Here is a 21,703-nt window from a genome sequence, read left to right as displayed (position 1 = left end):
TATTAAATCTGTACTACTAATACCGCCAAAGGTTTTATGAACAAGGACTTTGACCTTTAGAAAGGTCATTTTTTTTGTTTGTTTTTTGTTGTATAATAACAATGTTTGAATAAAAATGCTCACCACGGGTCCTTCTACAGCTGGATTCTTGTGATGCACTAAACTTGACGTTTCAAGTATATTTTGTAAAGGAGTTCGAGTCGGACCACCTGCCGGAGGAGTATGTATAGCCAGCAATGAACCCATCTAGAACAAAATTAATTGCATTAATACAGGAAATAGGAAGAGAATTTATGCATAAACTGAAGTTATCTCGTACAAACATAATAGAAACAGAATACGGAAAACGAGAAGCTAACACAATTATCTCAACTGGATACAGTTTTAAAAAGGCGGAACTGCGGCAACGTTTTTATGCGGATCCTGCAACTCAACACTTATTCATCATTCGAAGAAAAATGAGGGCCCTTGTCCTTGAATTCTTTAATTTACTCTGAACTTTATTTCACGGAATTAAGATTGAAATTTAAACATTCCGAGATTTGCTAAATTGTTAACTCATTTAGATGTATAACCAATTGAGAATAGGAATAAGTTTCGTTTAAATAACAAGACCCGAATAAAGGCAGAATTCTGTATTCCCTGGAGGCCATGGGAAAGAAAATTTTCTTTATTATTCATGAATATTTTAGAACTAAAATCTCCTGGTAATAATATTTTGAAATCAAGTTTCCTTTGTCGATGGGTGGAATTGTTTTAATCAGAATTATATAACTACTTGGACTTTAAACAATTTCCGCTACACTGTTTTACGATTTCCAAGATTTGAAAAGTTGATCCTATATTTGTAAGCTCAGATTAGTTATTGTTTATGAAACTATTTTCGTGTAAAACTACAGTAAAATAGTTTAGTGGAAAACCATTATGACAAAAATGGTTTCAATTGAAGTTTGGAATTGAATTTTAGAAAACAAATTACTTGCTTTCGAAGTAAATAATTACAATAAACATAGTTTTTGTTTCTCTTACTCTAGCAGTTCTCATTACACATCAAATTAAAAAGAACTTAACCCTAACCGATTTTTAAACAGTTTTATTAAAACAATAACAGTTTCCAAGGGTTATATTCACGTTGGAAACAGTTGACATTTTAACATATGCTATATAGTTACAGGTTATCATATTATAACCCAGATAACCGAGTTGTTAAGATCCGATAAGCATGTATGAAAACATGAATCTGACTTCAACGTAAGAAGCGGAGGAAAGGCTAGACAGATGATGATGCTCTTTTTTTGTAACAGTAGTTCCATTTTCCTTAAATGTATTTATACATATAATTATATTTAAATTTTTATTCTTTATATTTAAAAAAAGTGAGATATAAATATGGATAAGGAAAAACTATATAAGTTCATGAATATTGAAATCGATATCCACTTAAATAAAACAAGTTATTAAACATGACAATAGTTCTAAACATTTCTAAGTATTGTTATAATTACCGTAAAAACCGATATATAGTACAGAAATAATTTAGTAGTTTATAATTCCATATTCCATTACATGCCGTGTTTAACCGAGTGTTTCAAATTATCTAACCACAACCATGCATTAACCACGTACACCACTTCAGTGTATTGGCACTGCAAATTACTTAAATTAACCTATTTAATGTGCTCCACTGTATTTAGATATTTTATATCATATAGATTTGTGGTAGTATTTCCATTTTGACTATTTCACTTCTATCCACATAATAATATGTATATGATACGGTGCGTACAAATTATATAACTTCTTATCTCCCTTCAATGTGCCAGTAGAATTTTGTACATGACATAAAAAATTGTTTTATAACAATTTAATCTATGAATAAAACGCTGATACATAACATGTTATGTCAGTACAAACGTATCAAAACTGAACCTCAAACTTTAGCATTGGCATAGATTTAACGGACCTAGTCTAGTAAATTTCCATCAAACGGTAAAATGTGTGAAACTTTGAAGTATGTTTGACACAATAAAACTTGTGTCAAACATACTTCAATGTTGATGAACATACTTCATGAAGTATGTTCATCAACATTGAAGTGTGTCAAACATACTTCAATGTTGATGAACATACTTCATCAACATTGAAGTATGTTTGACACAAGTTTTATTGTGTCAAACATACTTCAAAGTTTCACACCTACCTTTTTGGGCGGTAGGTGTGAAATAAGTAAGACACACAAAAAGTCACTCCTGATATTTTTATTGCAATTTAATTTATTTAACAGTTTTTATTGATCTCAATCAATTGAAATCAATAAATAAATAGTATTTACTACATTTAGTACATACCCAGTACATGTAGTATTAGTGTAATACTGCACACCACCTGCCAGCTAAAGAAACAAAATCTGCAAGTCACTACACACCTTTAACAACTACACAATGTCTCATTTGAGTGAAATCCAGATGACTCAGGCGAAGCTAGAGGAGTCATTTAGCAAGAGGATGGCTGAACTTGAGGCGCAGCTGCAAACTGGTGCTGCCAAGGACACTGTGGCCAAGGTTGCTGAGGAGTTCCGCACCTTCCGCGAACTTATGTTTGGTGTGCTTGGGTTGCTTCGACAGCAAATCAGTGAGTGTGCCCGGATGGTGGACTCCATGGAGACTCGGCACCGAAGAAAGGATCTTCTCTTCTTGGGGATCCCAGAGTCAGCAAAGGTCGACCCACAATACATTGCCTCGAACATACTCAACTCCAAGATGGGGTTGCCTGACATCTCATCAGCCTCCATAAGACTCTGTCACCGGATTGGTGCCCCTGGAGGTAAGCATCACCGACCCATTTTGGTACGCTTTACGACTGCGGATACCCGGAGCGTAGTTTGGCGTGCCAAGGCGAAGCTGCGTGGGACATCTATTGCAGTGAAGGAGTTCCTGACGCGGACCCGCCAAATTGTTTTCGCCAAGGCACGTCAGCACTTCGGCATGAGGGACTGCTGGACCCAGGACGGCGTCATAGTTGTGAAGGTCGCCGACGGTACCCGCCACAAGGTGATAACTACCGATGAGCTGAACGCGTTGGCGGCCAAGCATCCTAAGGTGACCGGTGCCGCATCTTCCCATTCTTCCCAGACCGGAGCAGCCAGTGTAAGTGCGGGAACATCTGCGGCTAGTTCGAAAGCACGCAAATACTAGCAATATTGTTGTTGGAATGTTGTTTGTCGGAACTGTGAAACCGTGTCGCGCTCCACAGTTTAGTTTTGTTGCGCTTCCTATCTTACGTAACATGTAGTTAACTTTTACCCTCAATTTCTTATTTATTTGCTTATTGAGATTCTCTATTCACTGTATTATACACACTCATGACGTTGTTGACTGGATTGAATGATTGTCAAATGTCAACTGTCAATCTGACAATTTTGATCTAAACAATTTCGTTCGGAAACGTGAACTATATTTTTATTGTTTTTTTTCTGTTCATCTTATGTTAGCTGGCGGGTGGTGCAGAGATGCAATTTGCACCGTAGTATTTTTGCTCATACTTTATAATAATTATTTAATTATATTTATTTATTATATACTTATTTATTACTCATATTATAGTGTTATATATGTCTGATGATGAAGCTTCTTTTTTTTCTGCTGACGATATTAGTACATCCTCGAAAGAAAGTTTTTGCTCCATAACAGGTACGCTAGGTGACTTTGTGCGTCGGACTTTTGACTGTACTGGTATAAACCTGTTTAACGTATGTCACATAAATGCGCAAAGCGTCCCTAGCCATTATAATGACCTGCAGGAGGCATTCGCTGACGCTGACGTTCATGCCGTCCTGATTTCAGAGACGTGGCTCAAACCTCACCTATCCTCAACTTCTTACTCTCTCCCTGGATTCACTCTTATCCGTAATGATCGGATGGACAGGAGAGGGGGTGGTGTCGCTATCTACCTCAGAAGTGACTTCCCTTACCAAATTCTAACTTCTTCTTGTCCCAACTACTCTGCTTCGGCCGAATTTCTTTACCTGGAGGTTTGGGTCAAAGGAGCAAAAATCCTCCTTGGCGTTATATACTGTCCCCCATCCATCGATTATTTCTCCAGTATTGAATTAGTGCTGGAATCTTTAGGGTCCAATTACTCACATCACATCATCATGGGCGATCTTAATACCGATCTCCTTTCCTCTGGCTCACCCCGTTCCTGTAAACTCCTAGACATCATTGAGTCCGCCAGTCTACACATTCTTCCGCTGAATGCCACTCATCACAATATCGATGGCGATGATACCTGGTTGGACTTAATGATGATATCTACTCCCGCCCTTGTCTCCTTTTCTGGTCAATACCCTGCTCCCGGTTTTTCTCATCACGACCTTATATACCTATCCTACATCCTCAAACCTCCCAAACCCCATCCTAAGGTTCTGTTTAGGCGCTGTTTTGGGCGTATGGACATGGCTAAACTGTGTGGGGACGCTGCTAACATCGAGTGGGAGCAGCTAACGTCAGCCCCTACGATTGACGATAAAATCGCAATTTTTAACACCGCTGTCACTAGGCTGTTTGACGTCCACGCGCCAGTCAGAAGGGTGAGACGTAAACGACCGCCTGCTCCCTGGATGACTGAGGGAGTTCGCATTGCCATGAGGCGTAGGGATAGGGCATTTGCAAAGTTCCGCAGAGACCGCTGTGACGACAACTGGGTTCAGTTCAAAGTTGCAAGGAACAGATGCAATCAGATGGTACGCAACGCTAAACGCCGACACATTCTCAGTAATCTTTCTTCCTCTTCTCCAGCCGATATCTGGAGGTTCCTAGGGACCCTAGGTATCGGCAAACAACGATGTAACGTTCCAGACTGCACGGTTGGTTTGGATGACATTAATCTCCATTTTGCTTCCACAGTACCTCTTGATCACCAAACCACGTGCAACACTGTCCGTTCCGTAAATAATTTACCCCGACCCAACTTTGATCCCTTCTGTTTTGCTCCAGTAACACCGGAAGATATTAAAAAGGTAATCCTGTCTATAAAGTCCAATGCAGTAGTCGCTGACGATGTCAGTCGGCATATGTTCGGCAATTATAATAAATTTCATTTTATTGACACTAACAGGATTGTTAGTAATTGCTTATATACGACGAAAGATAGTTATTATCTTTCTTATTATTGTAAAAGACAAATAGCAATTTCGCTATCCTATTTTATATCTATAACAGCCAAGAACTTGGCTAAACAAGTTGCTTCTATTGAGCAACATAATATTGACATTTCCAATAACTTAGCCAGTAATATGGCTAATAATCTTGACATTCATAATAATTTTGACATTAATGGTGATATGACATTATGTTATTTAAATTAATTTATAAGACAAAAGAGGCAATCTCTTGCAAAATAAATAATTCAATTGAAAGACATGCTAAATTAATTAAGAAACCTAAAAATGTAATTAACCTGGTACACCAGAATATTAGAGGAATAATGGGCAAAGATCTGGAAATTGAGTTGTTTATGAATTGCAATGCTATTGATATATTTTGTATAACTGAACACTGGTTAAAAAGCAGTCAATTCATGTTCAACTTCAACAATCACCAGGTTGGCAGTTCATTCAGCAGGGAACATTCCATACATGGTGGTTCACTCATATTAATTAATAAACAGTTAAAGTACAAGGAACGCCATGATATTGTTTCTCTCTCTGTTGAACGGACTGCCGAAATAGCTTGTGTAGAAGTAGAACAGTTTATTGTATTGAGTGTATACAGGCCTCCTTCAGCATTGTATGATAGTTTTGAGAGTATTATGGAAGATGTTTTAAATAAAGTAACTAAGTTGAAGAAAAAGGTAATTATTTCGGGTGATTTTAATATTAATTTATTAGAAGAATCTAGTTTATCTATTAAATTTAAAGCTCTCTTTCAATCATACAATCTGAAGTACTTGTTTTTGGAGCCAACAAGAATTACTGCCACTACAGCCACATGTTTGGATAATATTTTCACTGATATAATAGTTAATAATAAGAGAGTAATTAATCAACTAGATTCGGATCACTGTGGTCAATTTATTTCATTTACAAATAAGAATAAACATGTGGCTAAAAGAAAAATTACAATTGTACCCAAAACCGCTAATCGTTTTGAAAGTTTAAAAAATAAACTTGCTTCTAATTTACCACTTATAAAAAAGCACAGTAATCCTAATGATATGTACAATAACTTTTTTAATACATTTTGCACTGAATTTGACTCGGTGTTTACTTCCAGAACGGTTACGGTCCAAGATAGCGCTACCTTTAGTGAATGGGCTACTATAGGCATATATAAGAGTAGGAGAAAACTTTTCGAGCTGTATGAGGAAAGGAATCACAATAGAAGTGAACATTTTCAAGAATATGTAAAAAATTACGCAAAATTATTTAGACAGGTCTGTAAATTAGCTAAGTCTCGTTACTTGAGTTCAAAGATTAAAAATAGTAATGACAAAATTAAAATGACTTGGAGAGTAATAAATAGTGAGACTGGAAATGTAAAGGGCCATGATCGTGAGTTTAGCTTGAATGTTGGTGGCAACACCATCTCAACGGATTCCGATGTGGCCACAGCTTTTGAGGAGTTTTTCACTGACATTCCAGTCTCGACTACCGAATCTTTGAACTCGTCACCTACTGTTGCTGAATCAATTCTGAAAGAAAATGTTAATATCTGTAATGCAATTTTTAGGTTTGACTATGTCTCGCATGTAGACATTATAAAAGCTTTTAATACTATAAATGTGAAAAATACTGTAGACCTTTGGGGTAATTCAGTAGTTATTACAAAAACTATTATCGACTTAGTTGCACCCCAATTAGCTGTAATATTTAACGAATGTGTAAGTGGTGGTGTGTTTCCTGATCGAATGAAAGATAGTAAAGTAATACCACTCTTCAAATCAGGCAGTACATCTGACCCCACTAACTTTAGACCTATTTCTGTACTGCCAACATTCAGTAAAATTTTTGAAAAATTAATATTAGATCAGTTACTTAGTTTTTTTAGTAAAAATAAATTATTACATAGCAAACAATTTGGTTTTACAAGGGGTCGCTCCACTATCGATGCTGGTGTTGAGCTTGTAAACCATATTTTTGATGCCTGGGAGGACTCACACGATGCTCTTGGCATCTTCTGTGATTTATCCAAGGCGTTTGACTGCGTCCCGCATGAAACATTAATCAGGAAGCTACATCACTACGGTGTACAAAATGCGGCTCTGAATCTTCTTATCTCCTATTTGAATAATAGGATTCAGAAAGTCGACGTAAACGGTGTACGATCTGCTGGGTCGGTGGTTAAAATGGGTGTGCCACAAGGTTCAATACTTGGCCCTTTTTTATTTTTAATCTACATTAATGATCTACCTCATCTTGTTAAAAATAGTCACGAGATAGTATTATTCGCTGATGATACATCACTTTTATTTAAACTTAAACGACATCAAACTAATCTTGACGATGTGAATAATGCTATCTCTAAAGTGGTACATTGGTTTGATGTTAACAATCTGCTATTAAACGAGCAAAAAACTAAATGCATAAAATTTGTAACACCTAATGTCAAACCAGTGAAAACTTTGATAAAGATTAAGGAAGATGAGCTGGACCTTGTGGACACAGCCAAATTTCTAGGCATTACAATAGATTCGAAGTTACAGTGGGGTCCACATATATCACAATTGTCGAATAGACTTAGTTCTGCAGCCTTTGCGGTCAGAAAAATTCGCCAACTCACTGACATTGAAACAGCTAGGTTAGTATACTTCAGTTACTTCCATAGTGTCATGTCCTATGGAATTTTGCTCTGGGGTAATGCTGCCGACATCCAAACCATCTTTGTGCTGCAGAAGAGGGCTATTCGTGCAATTTATAACTTAGGCAGTAGACATTCACTAAGGGAAAAATTTAAGGAGATAAATATATTGACGGTGGCAGGTCAATATATATATGAAAACCTAATTTATGTACACAAAAATATAACACATTTCAAGAAAAAGAGCGATATACATAGCATTAATACACGAAACAAAAATAAACTTGTTATTCCAGCCACTAGGCTCCAAAAAATAAACAAATCCTTCAGAGGTCAATGTGTGCGATTCTACAATAAAATCCCTAGTGAAATCAAAAATTTAAGCTTCAATAAATTTAAATTAGTTATTAAACGCAACTTATGTTTAAAAGGCTATTATACTGTTAAAGATTATTTGGACGATAATAAAGCTTGGGACTGTGCTGCTTCTACCAAGTCTGTTTCAAATAATGTATTAATGTTTTAATGTACAATGTTTTACTGTGTCCTACCAATAAGTTTCCTTTTGAAGATTATTACTATTTTTATTAGCTTAAATTTTAAATTAGATTAATTTACAGCTTTTTTTTTGAGTGTACACAGTAAATCATCAAATCATCTTGTATCAAGCAAATTGACATTTTAAAAGAGCAAGCCGTGAGTTTCTTGCCGTTTCTTCTCACGAGCAACCAGCTTTTCCGAAACGGACAAAAGATATGTGACTATTTCAAATACTTTGTAAAAAGTTTACGAAATAAAGGATATTTTGAATTTGAATTTGAATTTGAATATGATCGTCACGGCATTGGATCACCTGCTCCCCGCCATTTCCCATATCATAAATTTCTCACTTACCTCTGGTTCTTTTCCTTCTTTGTGGCGCAAAGCCTACATTATCCCGTTACCTAAAATCCCAAATCCTTCGAGCCCAGCCCACTTCCGACCCATATCAATTCTCCCTTTCCTCTCCAAAGTGCTTGAGGCCTGTGTGCACAAGCAATTAACACAGTTTGTGTTAAACAACAACTTGCTTAACCCACTTCAATCCGGGTTCCGACCAGGTCACAGCACTACATCCGCGCTCCTTAAAGTGACTGGCGATATAAGGGCGGGCATGGAAGATACTAAAGTCACCGTGGTGGCTTTGGTTGATTTCTCGAACGCCTTCAATACCGTCAGTCATGATATCCTTCTTTCCATCCTTTCTCACCTTAACATATCTTCTGGTGCACTAAATTGGTTTTCCTCATATCTCAAAGGACGCCAACAGTCGGTTCACATCGGTGACTTATCATCGAGCTGGCGTGAACTCGATTCTGGCGTCCCACAAGGCGGCATCCTCTCTCCTTTATTGTTCTCTTTTTTCATTAATCTTCTAACCGATAATCTTCAGGGTGCGTATCATCTGTACGCTGATGACTTGCAACTCTACGCGCAAGGAACAGTGGATTGTATAGCGTTAGTTGTCGACATGATTAACAGTGACCTTCAGCACATTGAGTGTTGGTCTAGGCAGTTCGGTTTAGCTGTTAACCCTGACAAATGTCAGGCTATAGTCGTAGGCAGTAATCGCAGCATCAGTAGGCTAGGTCACGTAACAGTACCACCGGTCGTATTTAATGGCTCCATCATCGAACTGACCCCTACTGTGAAAGACCTTGGCCTTTACTTGGACTCAACTTTGAGCTGGAGAGCTCAAGTATCTAACGTCTGCAAGAGGGTCACTGGTATACTGCGGGCTCTGTATCGTCTCAAAAACTTTTTGCCATCCACGACTAAGGCAATGCTTGTGCAGACCTTAATCTTTCCACTGATCGACTATGGTGATGTATGTTACTTCGACCTGAATGCAGATCTCCTCAACAAACTTGACCGCCTTCTCAACAACTGCATTCGATTCATCTTCAACCTCCGCAAGTATGATCATATATCTACTTATCGCTCCCAGCTTAGGTGGCTGCCCATTCGTGAGCGTCGTAATTTACGTGCACTCACGACTCTCTTCTCTTTTCTCACTTCTTCTACTCCCCCAGCCTACCTAACTCCCTACTTTCAATATCTGTGTGATAATCACAACTGTAACCTTCGTTCCTCTAATAATCTTCTTCTTCTCTGTCCATCACACACTTCTGGGTTTGTCAACTCTTCTTTTCCTGTCCAATCTGTCTTATTATGGAACGCGCTCCCTCTTGAAATCAGGATGTCCACTAACCGTCTTACGTTTAAGAGCAAAGTTCGGGACCTCTTGTTAAAACAAGTTGCAGAATCGTCACACTTATCTTAGTTTGTATTTATGAAGTATTGTATGTATATATTATATATATATATATATATATTGTAAGTATTATATTTAGTTTATTGTATGTCTTTAATATCATCTATTTATATAATATATTGAGTTATTCGTATTTAATATTTTTATAAATGTAAATAATTATGTATGTATATACTCATCTATATTTATGTATAGTCACATGACCACATTGTTATTTATTTGTAAATCGTTTTTTCAACTAAATTTTCCTCCTTTATAATTTAAACACCTACTTCATTTAATCTCTGCATCACCCCAAGGTAGACTGGCAGAAAATGCCTTAGGCATTAAGTCCGCCTTTATACAAATTGTATAAGAAGTTTAAATAAATAAATAAATAAATAAATTTTACTAACTGGAAATTAAGGTGCTAACAACAATCTTGCCAAGACAAACAGACACAATTTCAAAAGAGTAGGTCTTTTGAAATTGTGTAAGCAAGTACCTCTAGTTGTATAAACAAATCTAAACGCGTAATAAACAGATTGGCAAGCCATGTTTGTTGATGTGTACTCAGTCAATAATAATATTATCTCAGAATCACGTGTGAGAAACCATGGAAGTTTATACAACAGCTAACCTAATTTACAATCAAGGCCTTCCAAATTTGATCAAATATTGTTCTAAAGTTGGAATATAAACATATCGATTATATTCAAATCTTTCTCGGTAATATAGGCTTTGTATTTCAATGACGCATATTTATTTTTTGAGGTGGAGAAAACCTTACTTATATTGTTAATATGAATGAGTACCTTTACTTGTACATAATATGATTATGTACATTTATGGTTATCCTTAGTACATATTGTTCAGGTTAAATATTGGTCAACATTATGTATTTCCACTTAATAATAGATCCATTTATAACTACCGAAAGTTTAAAAATCGTTTCCGTTCAGTGTTCAAAAAATCCTGTTGAACCTAACGACTTTTACCAACAAAAAATTGTAGGCAAATCTAAAACCGCATCGTAGTGGAAATTTTACTCACAGCTACGTACTGCCATCCGTTGTTGACGCGTACAAGTAGCGCCTGTTCTTGGATGACGTATGCCAAAGTGCCCAGTGGACTGTTCGTGCCGAGCTGCGGAAAAAAATATTCTGTTATTCACAGTTCTTCTGTCTGCATATTTTTTGTGATAAAGTCGTTGAACTGTAGCGCGAGAGTTTGACATTTGATATGTGCTGCAATAATAGTTCCTATGGCGGCCACTAGAGGCGTCGATCGATATCGATATTCGTATAAATTTTCTCTATTACTAGTCGGTTGTCGATAGTCGACAGTCCTAGAAAATTGCGCTACTAAGTTTAAAACGACATCTTTAAACAGTTACAAGAAAAGACAAACAAGAGTGCAAACAAAAAGACCTGAAAAAGTAAAAGGACTTCAAAATTGCACGAAACATTACAAAGCTTATTTCAGTCACAAAAAATATTAAAAACAAATTGTACATTGAACTAACCCTTATCAAAGAATCCGTAGTTTTGAATAAAATAGTGCCGACAATTGCTCTTCCGTCATCGTCGTCTTCAAAGTCAGCATTTTCTCCCAAAGGATCCAACGGATCGCGATAAGCTGAAGAAAAACACATTGTTGCATAAACTTGCTTTAGTTGTCCAGTGCTTCAACTTTGAACTATTTTTTGCAACATTAAAATGTAAATAGGAAGTCTTCGAGTTGCAAAGTTACTGGCTATAAGAAAAACAAACCAGACTTAGTTCTAGGGAAAAGTGTTTGCAAAAACTATTGCATACCGTAAGGCTCCTGGCGGTATTGTACCAGATGGTTCAAGTTTCTTATAATTTGTAGTGGATCGCGTTGTTTTCCTGCACAACAAAAATCAGAATTTCAATTTGGTAAATACGCTCTGAATATTTTTAACATTTCTTTTAAAGTTACTGAAACATGCTGGGGTTGAAACTTTAGCTTCTCCATTTTTATGCAGACGAGATAAAAATGTAGCTTTCAAACCCTAATGCTCGGTCTAGTTTGTATTTACGAAAATGTTGTAGATATAATACACAAACTGAATACGAAACGATACATCACATTCAAAACAGAAAGCAAATCTATTTATTACTCACCTGCGCCGGGCTCCAAGCGATTAATTCCGGGGCTATCGGTCAGTGTATCGGGCACTTCGTTCGGGAAAGCGCCGGGAGGTCCCGGAGGTCCAGGAGGTCCCGGAGGCCCGGGAACTGAGATGTATTGGATATTCGTTGACGGGGAACCGGGCGGTCCCGCTGGACCCCTAGGCCCTTCCTTCCCTGGTGGACCCGGAACTCCATCAAAACCCCGATCGCCTTTTTCTCCTTTCACCTGGTAAAATAAATATTCCGATGCCATTCACCGTTTTCCTTGAAATAGGAATTTAAATTGACTGCAAATATTTTACCTAAAGACTGCTCTATACAAAAAGCTACTTGAAGAATCATGAAACAGCTCAACGCTCTTTTTAGTTTTTCATTTTATTTTGCTTATCGCAACTTCGGTGTTTTCAGGGATGTTTTAAAAGAGATTAAAAAGCTTCGCCCGCAATGCTTCCCTTCTAGTAAACTAGGAAAACAAAAGAGTTAATGAGCAACCCGCAACCATTCCGTTTGGGTGTCTAATACAAGCAGGATACCGAACCGCGTTATAAGAGATTCATTAGTCTCTCGGGTGTTTTCAAGATTATATTCATGTGCTGTGGTATACGGAAAAGTAAAACGGGTTCTGCGAATAATAACTTTATCCCACAATTTCGTGTATTCCTTTCGGTGTATTTAGTGATCTTTTAGACGTTCCAATCATTGATGTTTTTAGTAAATTTTGCTATGATCACATAAAATTATAATATTAAAGGAATTTATACAATTTATCAAAAGAAAAACGTTACGTTCCTGTACGTAATTATATGCCTTTTGAAGACATCGATTCTATCAATACATAAAACACGGGCTTCAAACTCAATAAGTACCTGAGATAAATGGTTATGCGTAAACATACTCAAGATCTGGCTTTCAAAGGGAAAGATCGAGGAAAACACACACAGGCATTCAAGTGGCCAATTAACCAGTCAAATGACGTTACCTTTTCTAAGTCAAGTGGGTTTATGCCAGGGTCTCCTTTTTCTCCTTTCGGTCCGGGTGGGCCCGGCTGCCCGGCAGCGCCTGGCGGACCCTGTGAAATATCGTACTATAAATATACCTCCACGTTATTTTTTATAGCATTACCTTATGGGAAATACGCTTTCGTTTACAATCGTAGTTCTTAGATGTGGGCTTTTAGCCATATAGGTACATATGTAATATTGCTAGAGTCCAGGATTTCAATAAAATTAATCAAACTCAATATCAAATGGTTCAATTCAGGAATCGAGCTTGAATTTTTGTGGTCTAAATAGTAACATATTACAGATCAGACCACAGAGGTAATCATTTATTCATTACGCTTCTGAAATATTGCAAAAATATGTACATTCCCAAATCGTCATATTATCGTTATGCCACACTCTGTATTTTGTATATCGTCAGCTAAGATACATTTTTATAAAAGTAAAACTAAATGACATCCTACCAGTTGATATCATTAAGTAAAGTTTTTAAAGAAATATATTTGATATTGCAGTCCAATAATTAATAGTTGGTTTAAAATCGATGGTTAGTTTTTTACTAAAATTTGCATATTATAAACATGTGATATAGAAGGAATAATGTCTCATAATTAAATATTATTTTAACCACTTAGGTCGAGTAAAGTAACTTATTTTTGTTTGTCTCGACTTCTGTGGCGCAGTGACTGAGGTGGTCGCCACGCCGCTACCATTGCGTCGGGAGGTCGTGGGTTCGATTCTCATACGAATTAATTATTTGTGCGATCCACTAATAGTTGTTTCGGATCTGCTTGTGCTTTGTGTCTGTTACCTGTTTGTAATTATTGAAATTTGTGCGATCTACAAATAGTTGCTTCGTGTCTGGTTGTACTTTATGTCCGTTGCCTGTATGTTGTAAAAGTACCCGCGACACAGGAGCAGTTCATAGTGCGGGAGTGGCCTCAAAAAAATACTTCTGACCCGTTAGATATTTGCTTACCGTCCATCCAGGTAGTCCAATGTCTCCTGATATTCCATTGTTGCCCGGTGTACCTGGAGGACCGGGTACACCGGGGGGTCCACGGGGCCCTGGAGGTCCCGGGTGCCCTCGTTTTCCTCTTGGACCTGATTCACCTTTGTCGCCCTGGATATGAAATAATGTAGTCAAATATTGTATGAGAAATGCTTATGACAAGGACAAAAAGGAGCTGATTTAGTCATTTTATAATGTTATACTTTTGTATTCAATATTGAGGGTTATCGTCGAATAAATTATTCCAATAGAAACCTAGATATGATTCATGATAAAACGTGAACACGATTCTAGGTAATTTTTATTATGTCTTCCAATAATGTTTGGCTTTACTTGACACTAACGAAAACTTTATGATTTTATTCTATAAACCACACCATACATTAACTATACAATGTTTTATTAATTGATTTCTGTAGCGCAATTCTTTACAGTCGATATTGCCGAGAATCGAGAGTTTAACATTTGAAATGCACTGCGAAAATAGTTACCACGGATCCCGCTAGAGGCGCTGATTACAATTTCAAGCAAAATTTCTCGATAGCTAGCCGGTTTTTGGTAGCCAATAGTGGTAGAAAATCGAGATACTGAATCAACTTACTTTAGTTAACACTAAGGCGTCATCTCTTGATATTGCAACAGGTCCAGGAGGGCCGGCTTCGCCCTTATCTCCTTTAGGTCCATTAAGTCCCGGTGGGCCCTGAGTCCCGGGAAGCCCAGACGGCCCAATGTCGCCTCGGTCTCCCGGCTTCCCATCGTTACCGGGAAAACCTTGGGGACCTTCGATACCTCGAGTTCCTTTTTCCCCCTAAATGAAGTATTGAGATATATTATTATTTTTGATATGAAAAGGGAAAATATTTCTTTGATATTGTGAATTCAATCTGTATTGGACAATTTGTTGTGATTATAATGGTTTATGTTAGTTTAGGACGGACTTTGATTCTTAAATATGAATTTGTTTCAAAGGAGAGTCTTTGAAAATAAAAAAATCTAAGTTTCCTTATTACACTTTCAAGAAATCTGTGTATAATACTTTTCAACGAAATTACGTATTTACGTAATTCAACAGCTTTTATGTTAAGCCAATAAATCTAACATGAAGTAATGATTTCTAAGAATTCCTACTTTTGCGAGGTATATTTACTGGAAATCTGAGTTTCTTTGCCTGTTTCTATTATAATTACCTTGTCTCCCCTCTCTCCTTTATCGCCTTTTCCTCCTTTTAGAAGAGCAGCCTCTGTGAAAAAATATTCGTTTATTCTCGTATTATATTAGTCTGTACATAAATAGTTCTTAAGTAGTATTCATCTTTACTCGTGTGTAGCATTAGTTTGAATAAATAAGTAGATTTAGTTATTTAAATACATTCACTAGTTTAGATTTACAGGCGAAAAGTGAAGTTATCTTTCTCATATCAAATTTTACGGTAGTGTGTATGGTGTAATGGTAGCGTAAAATTGTTATATTCGTAACTCTTCCAAATATTGGAAGAAGTGTCAATAATTCTAATCTTATAAATCTAAATCTTTAAAACGACATGTTTTATACAGTTCTATAAATAAGTTACACAACAGTAAACCTATATGAATTACTAAAGTGCGTTCTGTTAAAAATGTATTTGGCAGTACTTTTAATAAGTCTGTATCGACTTCATGCTGTTATAATGAGGTAGGTTCTACACAGTATTGTGTGAGTCTAATTATATTTTCATATACTTAAATAATCCAAGACTTAATATTGTACTTAAGAGGGGCTGTTTCATCCAAATTCTCGCAACCCGCCTCATCTAAACGCTCCATTAGCAGAAACTTAATTAGTGACTTAGAAATGAATGTTTGAGCGTTTGTCTACTCGCTCGAGTTTTCAACAGTAATTATTTTTCGTGGGGAACAAAGTTCTGTTTTGAATGAAATATTGTTTGTTTTGTAATTATGGGAATGTGACGACTAAAGCCGTGTGTCAACGGCAGGAAACGTGACTTTATATTATGTGAGTAATACGTAATTTTAACGAACGAATTCACATTAAATGTTATTTGAGTTACGGAAACAAATACAATTAGACGGTCACGAATAATTTGTTTACATTCTGTATATTTTTTGTTGAACATTAAATAATCCTGCTGTTGACGTAAGCAACATTACACATAGCGTAGGCATCGCGCCTACAATTGGTTCTAACGATTATCGAGAATGCGATTATATGCGATATTAAAATTAATTCCTTAGGCACCCGCTAGGGGCGCTGTGAAGGTATTTATAAACATTTTAGGTATTAAATCGCGCTACGAGTTGAGTGGCATCTCATATTATTAATTGTACCTTCATAATGCCTCTGTTTGACCCTAAAATCCTATATTACAAACACGAAAGATCGATCGATTGTCATCACTTTATATAAAACTATAGCCTCCAAGCTCTTATTATAAACCAAAATCCAATTTGTAAACAAAATTAATATCTAAAGTGTTTCAAACAAGAAATAGTAGTAGAAATCGACTGATTACGCTACACTATCTCATATGAGGGGTTGGTAATATGAACAGATGCTTCTACGACTATGATTAATGACTACTCGTGATAGTTACGCTTATAGATTACGTATTATAGCCCGACGACTTAGTACAGAGCCTTCGGATGCACCATTTGTCTAGATTACAGTTAATAAGTTCTCTCTATCCCTATTGAAAGAAGGCGTGATTTTACGCATGTATAGTTAATAATTTCGGTGTTTTCAAAAAGCTAGATGTATCAAACAGGCAATTGTCAGCTGCATAAGTCTGCAAGTCACTAGTTTTTAAAATTCTGAGTGTTGTATACCTCCGCTAGCAAGGATTCTTGCTTTTTTTAAAGACAACTCTATTTGTGGATCACACAAATATTTTTTTCCTGTGGGAATCAAACCTACGACCTCTAGGTTGCGGCGTGGCGACCTAAACTACTGCGCCAAGGAGGCAGTCACAAGGCTCTTTACTAAGTTGTCGAACTATATGCCGCACCACATGTATCCTCCTTCATCAATTATTATTATTGTATATTGAAACTAGAGTTGAAAGGACCCGTCAATATATGAAATAATTTTAGTATAATGCTGACCTAAATCCTGTAAGGATCTTTTGACGTGTTTCTTGTTCCATAAATAGAGTATTGTTATATGGAAATTGAATGGGTTTCTACTAACAGTTTAACTCCTACGCTTAGATAATATAATAGTAATGGAAATGTTACAGCTACCATTCTACCAATTGTCTTCATTCAAAGAGTAATACCATGCCTAATTAACATTTAGATAATAAACTTGCGTATTAACTTTTTATCTTTATCCTTACTCCTTTGTTGGTGATGAAAACTTACAACCCATTATGTAGACAATCTATTTAATTAGAGTTTGAAAAGGTACTAATTATTTATGTTATTAATATTTTGCTTCAACAGAAAGCAAAGCAGATAAAGACAAATTCGAAGGAACAGTTGATCTATGCAACCACAAGACAGTACAATAATGAAATAAAAAAGGGTTTATATATTTATTTTATAGTCCTAAAATTGTACGTAGTTGGTATATTCACCATTGCAAAGGCATAAAATATAATTATTTATTTGCTTCATGTAAAGGATTCAATCTTTGTAAAGGATTTTTATTTGTACTCGTACCATACGAATACAAATAAAAATCCTTTACAAAGATTGTATGCTATATAATAATATTATCTACACTCTACATGAGTAAATTAATCAAACCCGTTCATTATAATTAGGATACTTAACGTGCTCAACACATCATCTGAACACAATATATTATTATATTAAGTACGTGTGACTCGTAATTGAATAACTAAACGGATCTTATCAATTGATTGATAGTTAGATAATATAATTGGCACCGTGTTTGATGTTAATTATTAGTTTAAACATATATACGTAAGCATTAGGATGTGGTCAAGGTAAATTGTCTTACATACAAACAAGGGGATTACGAATTACTTGACACTTGGTCATATAATATTATACTAACTATTTGGAATCGATATTATTTCATGTTTCAAACGCTCAATTCTCTACGACTATCGACTACTAACAGCCGGCCAGCTATAGAGAAATTTTGTACAAAAATCTGATCAGGACCTCTACCCGGCTCCGTTGGAACTATTTTGTCAGATAAGTCAAACTATCAATAATACTCTACAGTCGGTACAGTCAGTTGTTGCGACGTCCGCTAGAGGCGCTGATCCGATTTTAATGCAAAATTTCTCTATAGCTAGCCGGTTGTCGGTAGTCGATAGTAGTAGAGAATTCGCTACTGTTTTACAATTCAAAACCGATACAGTTCACATCAATCAAAATCACGACCAATACCGTACAGAAAATTCCCATCCACAAATTAAAACTTCAATGGCTATAATAACTAAAATTCAATACGATTGACGTTCATTGAATTATCAAAGTAATTGAATCAATGGTTCGATTTCAATTAACTAAGTATTACCCGTTTCTTTTAATAACATTACTAGAGCCAATAAAGAAACGCTGCCAATGATCACTACGTTTAGAATGTCTCTTCATTACTTCTCAATTGAAACCGCTTTAATTAGCGTTTTTAAATAGGAGTTTTTTCACTTAATTTAGAAAATTCACGAGAGAAAAACCTTAGAAAAACCGGGTGTGTCCTAGCTGATGGTTATGTGTGATAAGACGTGTATGACACAAACGAAGATTGTATGAATTGTTGCAAGAGGTGTTCTTTAGTTTTAATAATTTAGTATCCCCATAAAAAGGGTTATTTAGTGCATGATTGTCAATCGCCACACATGTTAATAGTTAAGTCATGAAGACAATTTCTTTAACGCTTTGTACCGTGGTTCTTGAGCATTTAATTGTATATGCTAAGTACATAGACAAAACATGTTACTTACATTTAAAAAAATTAGTACTTACCAGTACGTGAGACGTCGCTTAGTACCGAGTTTTCTGATACAACTGGCACAGCGGGTCCCGGGAGGCCGGGGAGACCTCGAGCACCTATTTACAATGAAAAACACATTGTTTTAATTCGAATTAGCTCCCAGACTAAGAACACAGCAACTAGACTAGAATATCGCACAACAAACTAAATTAGAAGTTTATATTGCAGTATAAACTGCTAATTTTGTTTTCAGAACACACCAAGCGCTATTGAGATTAAACTTGCTTCGTAGTCAAATTCAAACATTTAACACGGAGTTTTGTTCAAGTTTGTTTTTCACAAATGTATTTTGAGATTATTTATGGAAATAAACAAACCGTTCTTTCTGGCACATAAAACACCTGCAACCCCCAACATTTATTTCAATATGTTAAAACTTTTACGCACAACCCAAAAAAATAATAACACCAAAACATTCCGATACAGGAATAAAACAAAACTCTCTAGACGATCGTAAAAAGTAACAGCAATAATAAATAAACTGCGTGCAAGCACTCGAAAACCAATCCAAAGGGTTCAGTGCGCGAAGAAATAAAGATTTTCCAAATCGTTACTATAAACCCCTAAAAATCTCGCGAACGCTTTACCCGAGTATAAATATGGGTCATAGAGTAACATAAAATTTGATGGTTGAGTAAGTTGGGTACCTTTTTCCCCTTTTTCGGCGGGGCGGCCGTGAGAGCCTGGTAGTCCGGGCGAGCCGTCGCGCCCGGCTTGGCCACGCTCCCCTTTAGCGCCATGTGGCCCTCTAGGCCCTACATAGCCCTGTAACACAGTTATGAGTTCACGGGTCGAAGGTAACATAACGTCACGTTACGAGGGTCAAACCGTCACTTATTGCGTTAGACCCAAGTTTATTATGCGAATACCTACTAATTTGGCGACGGCCGGCGTGTGATTTTATTTTGATTTAGTTACGCTCGTAAAGTTCTATAGTTGTTGTGTAGTTTCGCTATCGGGGGAACCTTTGTTGAGTTCTAGTTAGAGTACAATGTAAGGCTTACCCAAAGTTTAGGAGCGTATAAAGCTATATTGTAAACGACGTGGCACTAACCCAATGACGTAACACTACACTACCTTCTAAATTACGGAGCCAATATTGAATAGCACCTACCTACTATAAAATAGGTATTTACTTAATTAACTGATCTTTGAGAATATTAGGTGTATTAGCATTCAAAAGTGGTGCGACGAACAGGAACTTTAAATACGTATTTATAGCATTTGTATGAATCGAGGAAAGAGTATTGAAGCTCGTATATTCATGCAATGTATTTTTGAGGTCATTTTGACAGTTAAAGGAAAACGTTTTGGTTAATTAACCGATGGATGTCATGCCTTTCTCTTTTTGTATCTTGATAAAAAGGCACGAACGAAAACGTCGTTAATAAAACATATTCATTTTAGATTCCACGTGGTTGCCTAACTTTATCAGTTTTAAAAGGGCCTATGTCCAACAGTATTAGTTAAACAGTTTAAAAAGGGTTGGAATAATTACAATGAAACTAAAGTTTGAAGGACTCTATCCTTCAATTAACAAAATAAGGACACGATCGATATCTCAGTGAATGTTCTATTGATTTTGATGTAATCATAGTCGTTCTGTTTCGTCGTGTGATGCAAAATGACTTGCATTATGACTGTATGGGTATTTGTAAGCTTATATTTAAGAACATTTGTTAGAGGATGAGACATGAAATGATGAAAGATGAATTCAGCAGTGATAGTCAAGCACTGAGAGTTATTCGAACATTCTTGAAGTAATTTAATGTCACCCCTATTTGACAAGCGTGTAAAAGTTGTCCATCATCATCTAAACTAATATTGCAAAGCTGAAGAGTTTGTTTGTTGGTTTGAACTACTGGTTCGAATAGTAAAATCCTTTTGCGTTGAATAGAACATTTATCGAGGAAGGCTTTAGGCTATATAAGATCACGCTACGGTCAAAAGCGGGAAAAAAACTATGACCCATTCTCTCTTATGTGACGCAAGCGTAAAGTTGCGCGGGTCAGCTATTAAGTAATAATATTAAGGATTCAGACGGAATTATGAACCCCCTAACTATGTTACTTGTACAGCATTTATGTTTATATTTTCATTTGTAGACATAAAATCGAAAATGTTACAATGTATATATTTATGCTGGTGACTGTACACATCAATTCGATACCAGTATTATAACATTCTGCGGACGGATCGACCCACTGTGGTTAGTATGCGGTTACAATATCGGAACGCGCAAAATATTTCGAAGTTTTATTAATAAAATACCTATAAATAAATTGCTTCATGTAAGTATCCTTTTTGGGTCACTTATTCCTCTGCGATAGTACAAATTATAAATATCTCATGGTGATGTGCGACAATTTTATCTAGATTCAATCATCTTGTTATACAGACTTGTCACAATGTTTGATCTAATTGTTTTTTTGTTATTCATTCAAAAATTGTATTGATCATTAATTTAAAGATATGATTGA

At 36.2% G+C, this 21,703-nt stretch overlaps 1 protein-coding gene across 1 annotated transcript in view; it reads right to left on the bottom strand.

Moving 5' to 3' along the window:
- Positions 1-21,703, bottom strand: part of LOC142978213 (uncharacterized) — a 92,184-nt gene that overhangs the window by 6,537 nt on the left and 63,944 nt on the right. Inside the window, exons 8-18 of the mRNA XM_076122554.1 lie at positions 19,871-19,988; positions 19,196-19,279; positions 15,446-15,498; positions 14,860-15,066; positions 14,226-14,369; positions 13,225-13,314; positions 12,237-12,471; positions 11,907-11,978; positions 11,615-11,727; positions 11,143-11,235; positions 124-246 (exon numbers count right to left, since the gene is read on the bottom strand). Coding sequence (XP_075978669.1) covers positions 124-246; positions 11,143-11,235; positions 11,615-11,727; positions 11,907-11,978; positions 12,237-12,471; positions 13,225-13,314; positions 14,226-14,369; positions 14,860-15,066; positions 15,446-15,498; positions 19,196-19,279; positions 19,871-19,988 — 1,332 coding nt within the window. The remainder of the gene's footprint in view (positions 1-123; positions 247-11,142; positions 11,236-11,614; positions 11,728-11,906; positions 11,979-12,236; positions 12,472-13,224; positions 13,315-14,225; positions 14,370-14,859; positions 15,067-15,445; positions 15,499-19,195; positions 19,280-19,870; positions 19,989-21,703) is intronic.

The sequence above is a fragment of the Anticarsia gemmatalis genome, chromosome 14 (genome assembly GCF_050436995.1).
Source record: "Anticarsia gemmatalis isolate Benzon Research Colony breed Stoneville strain chromosome 14, ilAntGemm2 primary, whole genome shotgun sequence".
Classification (NCBI taxonomy): Eukaryota; Metazoa; Arthropoda; class Insecta; order Lepidoptera; family Erebidae; genus Anticarsia; species Anticarsia gemmatalis.
The sequence above is the reverse complement of the archived record's forward strand: the minus strand, read 5'-3'. Positions and strand labels throughout refer to the sequence as shown.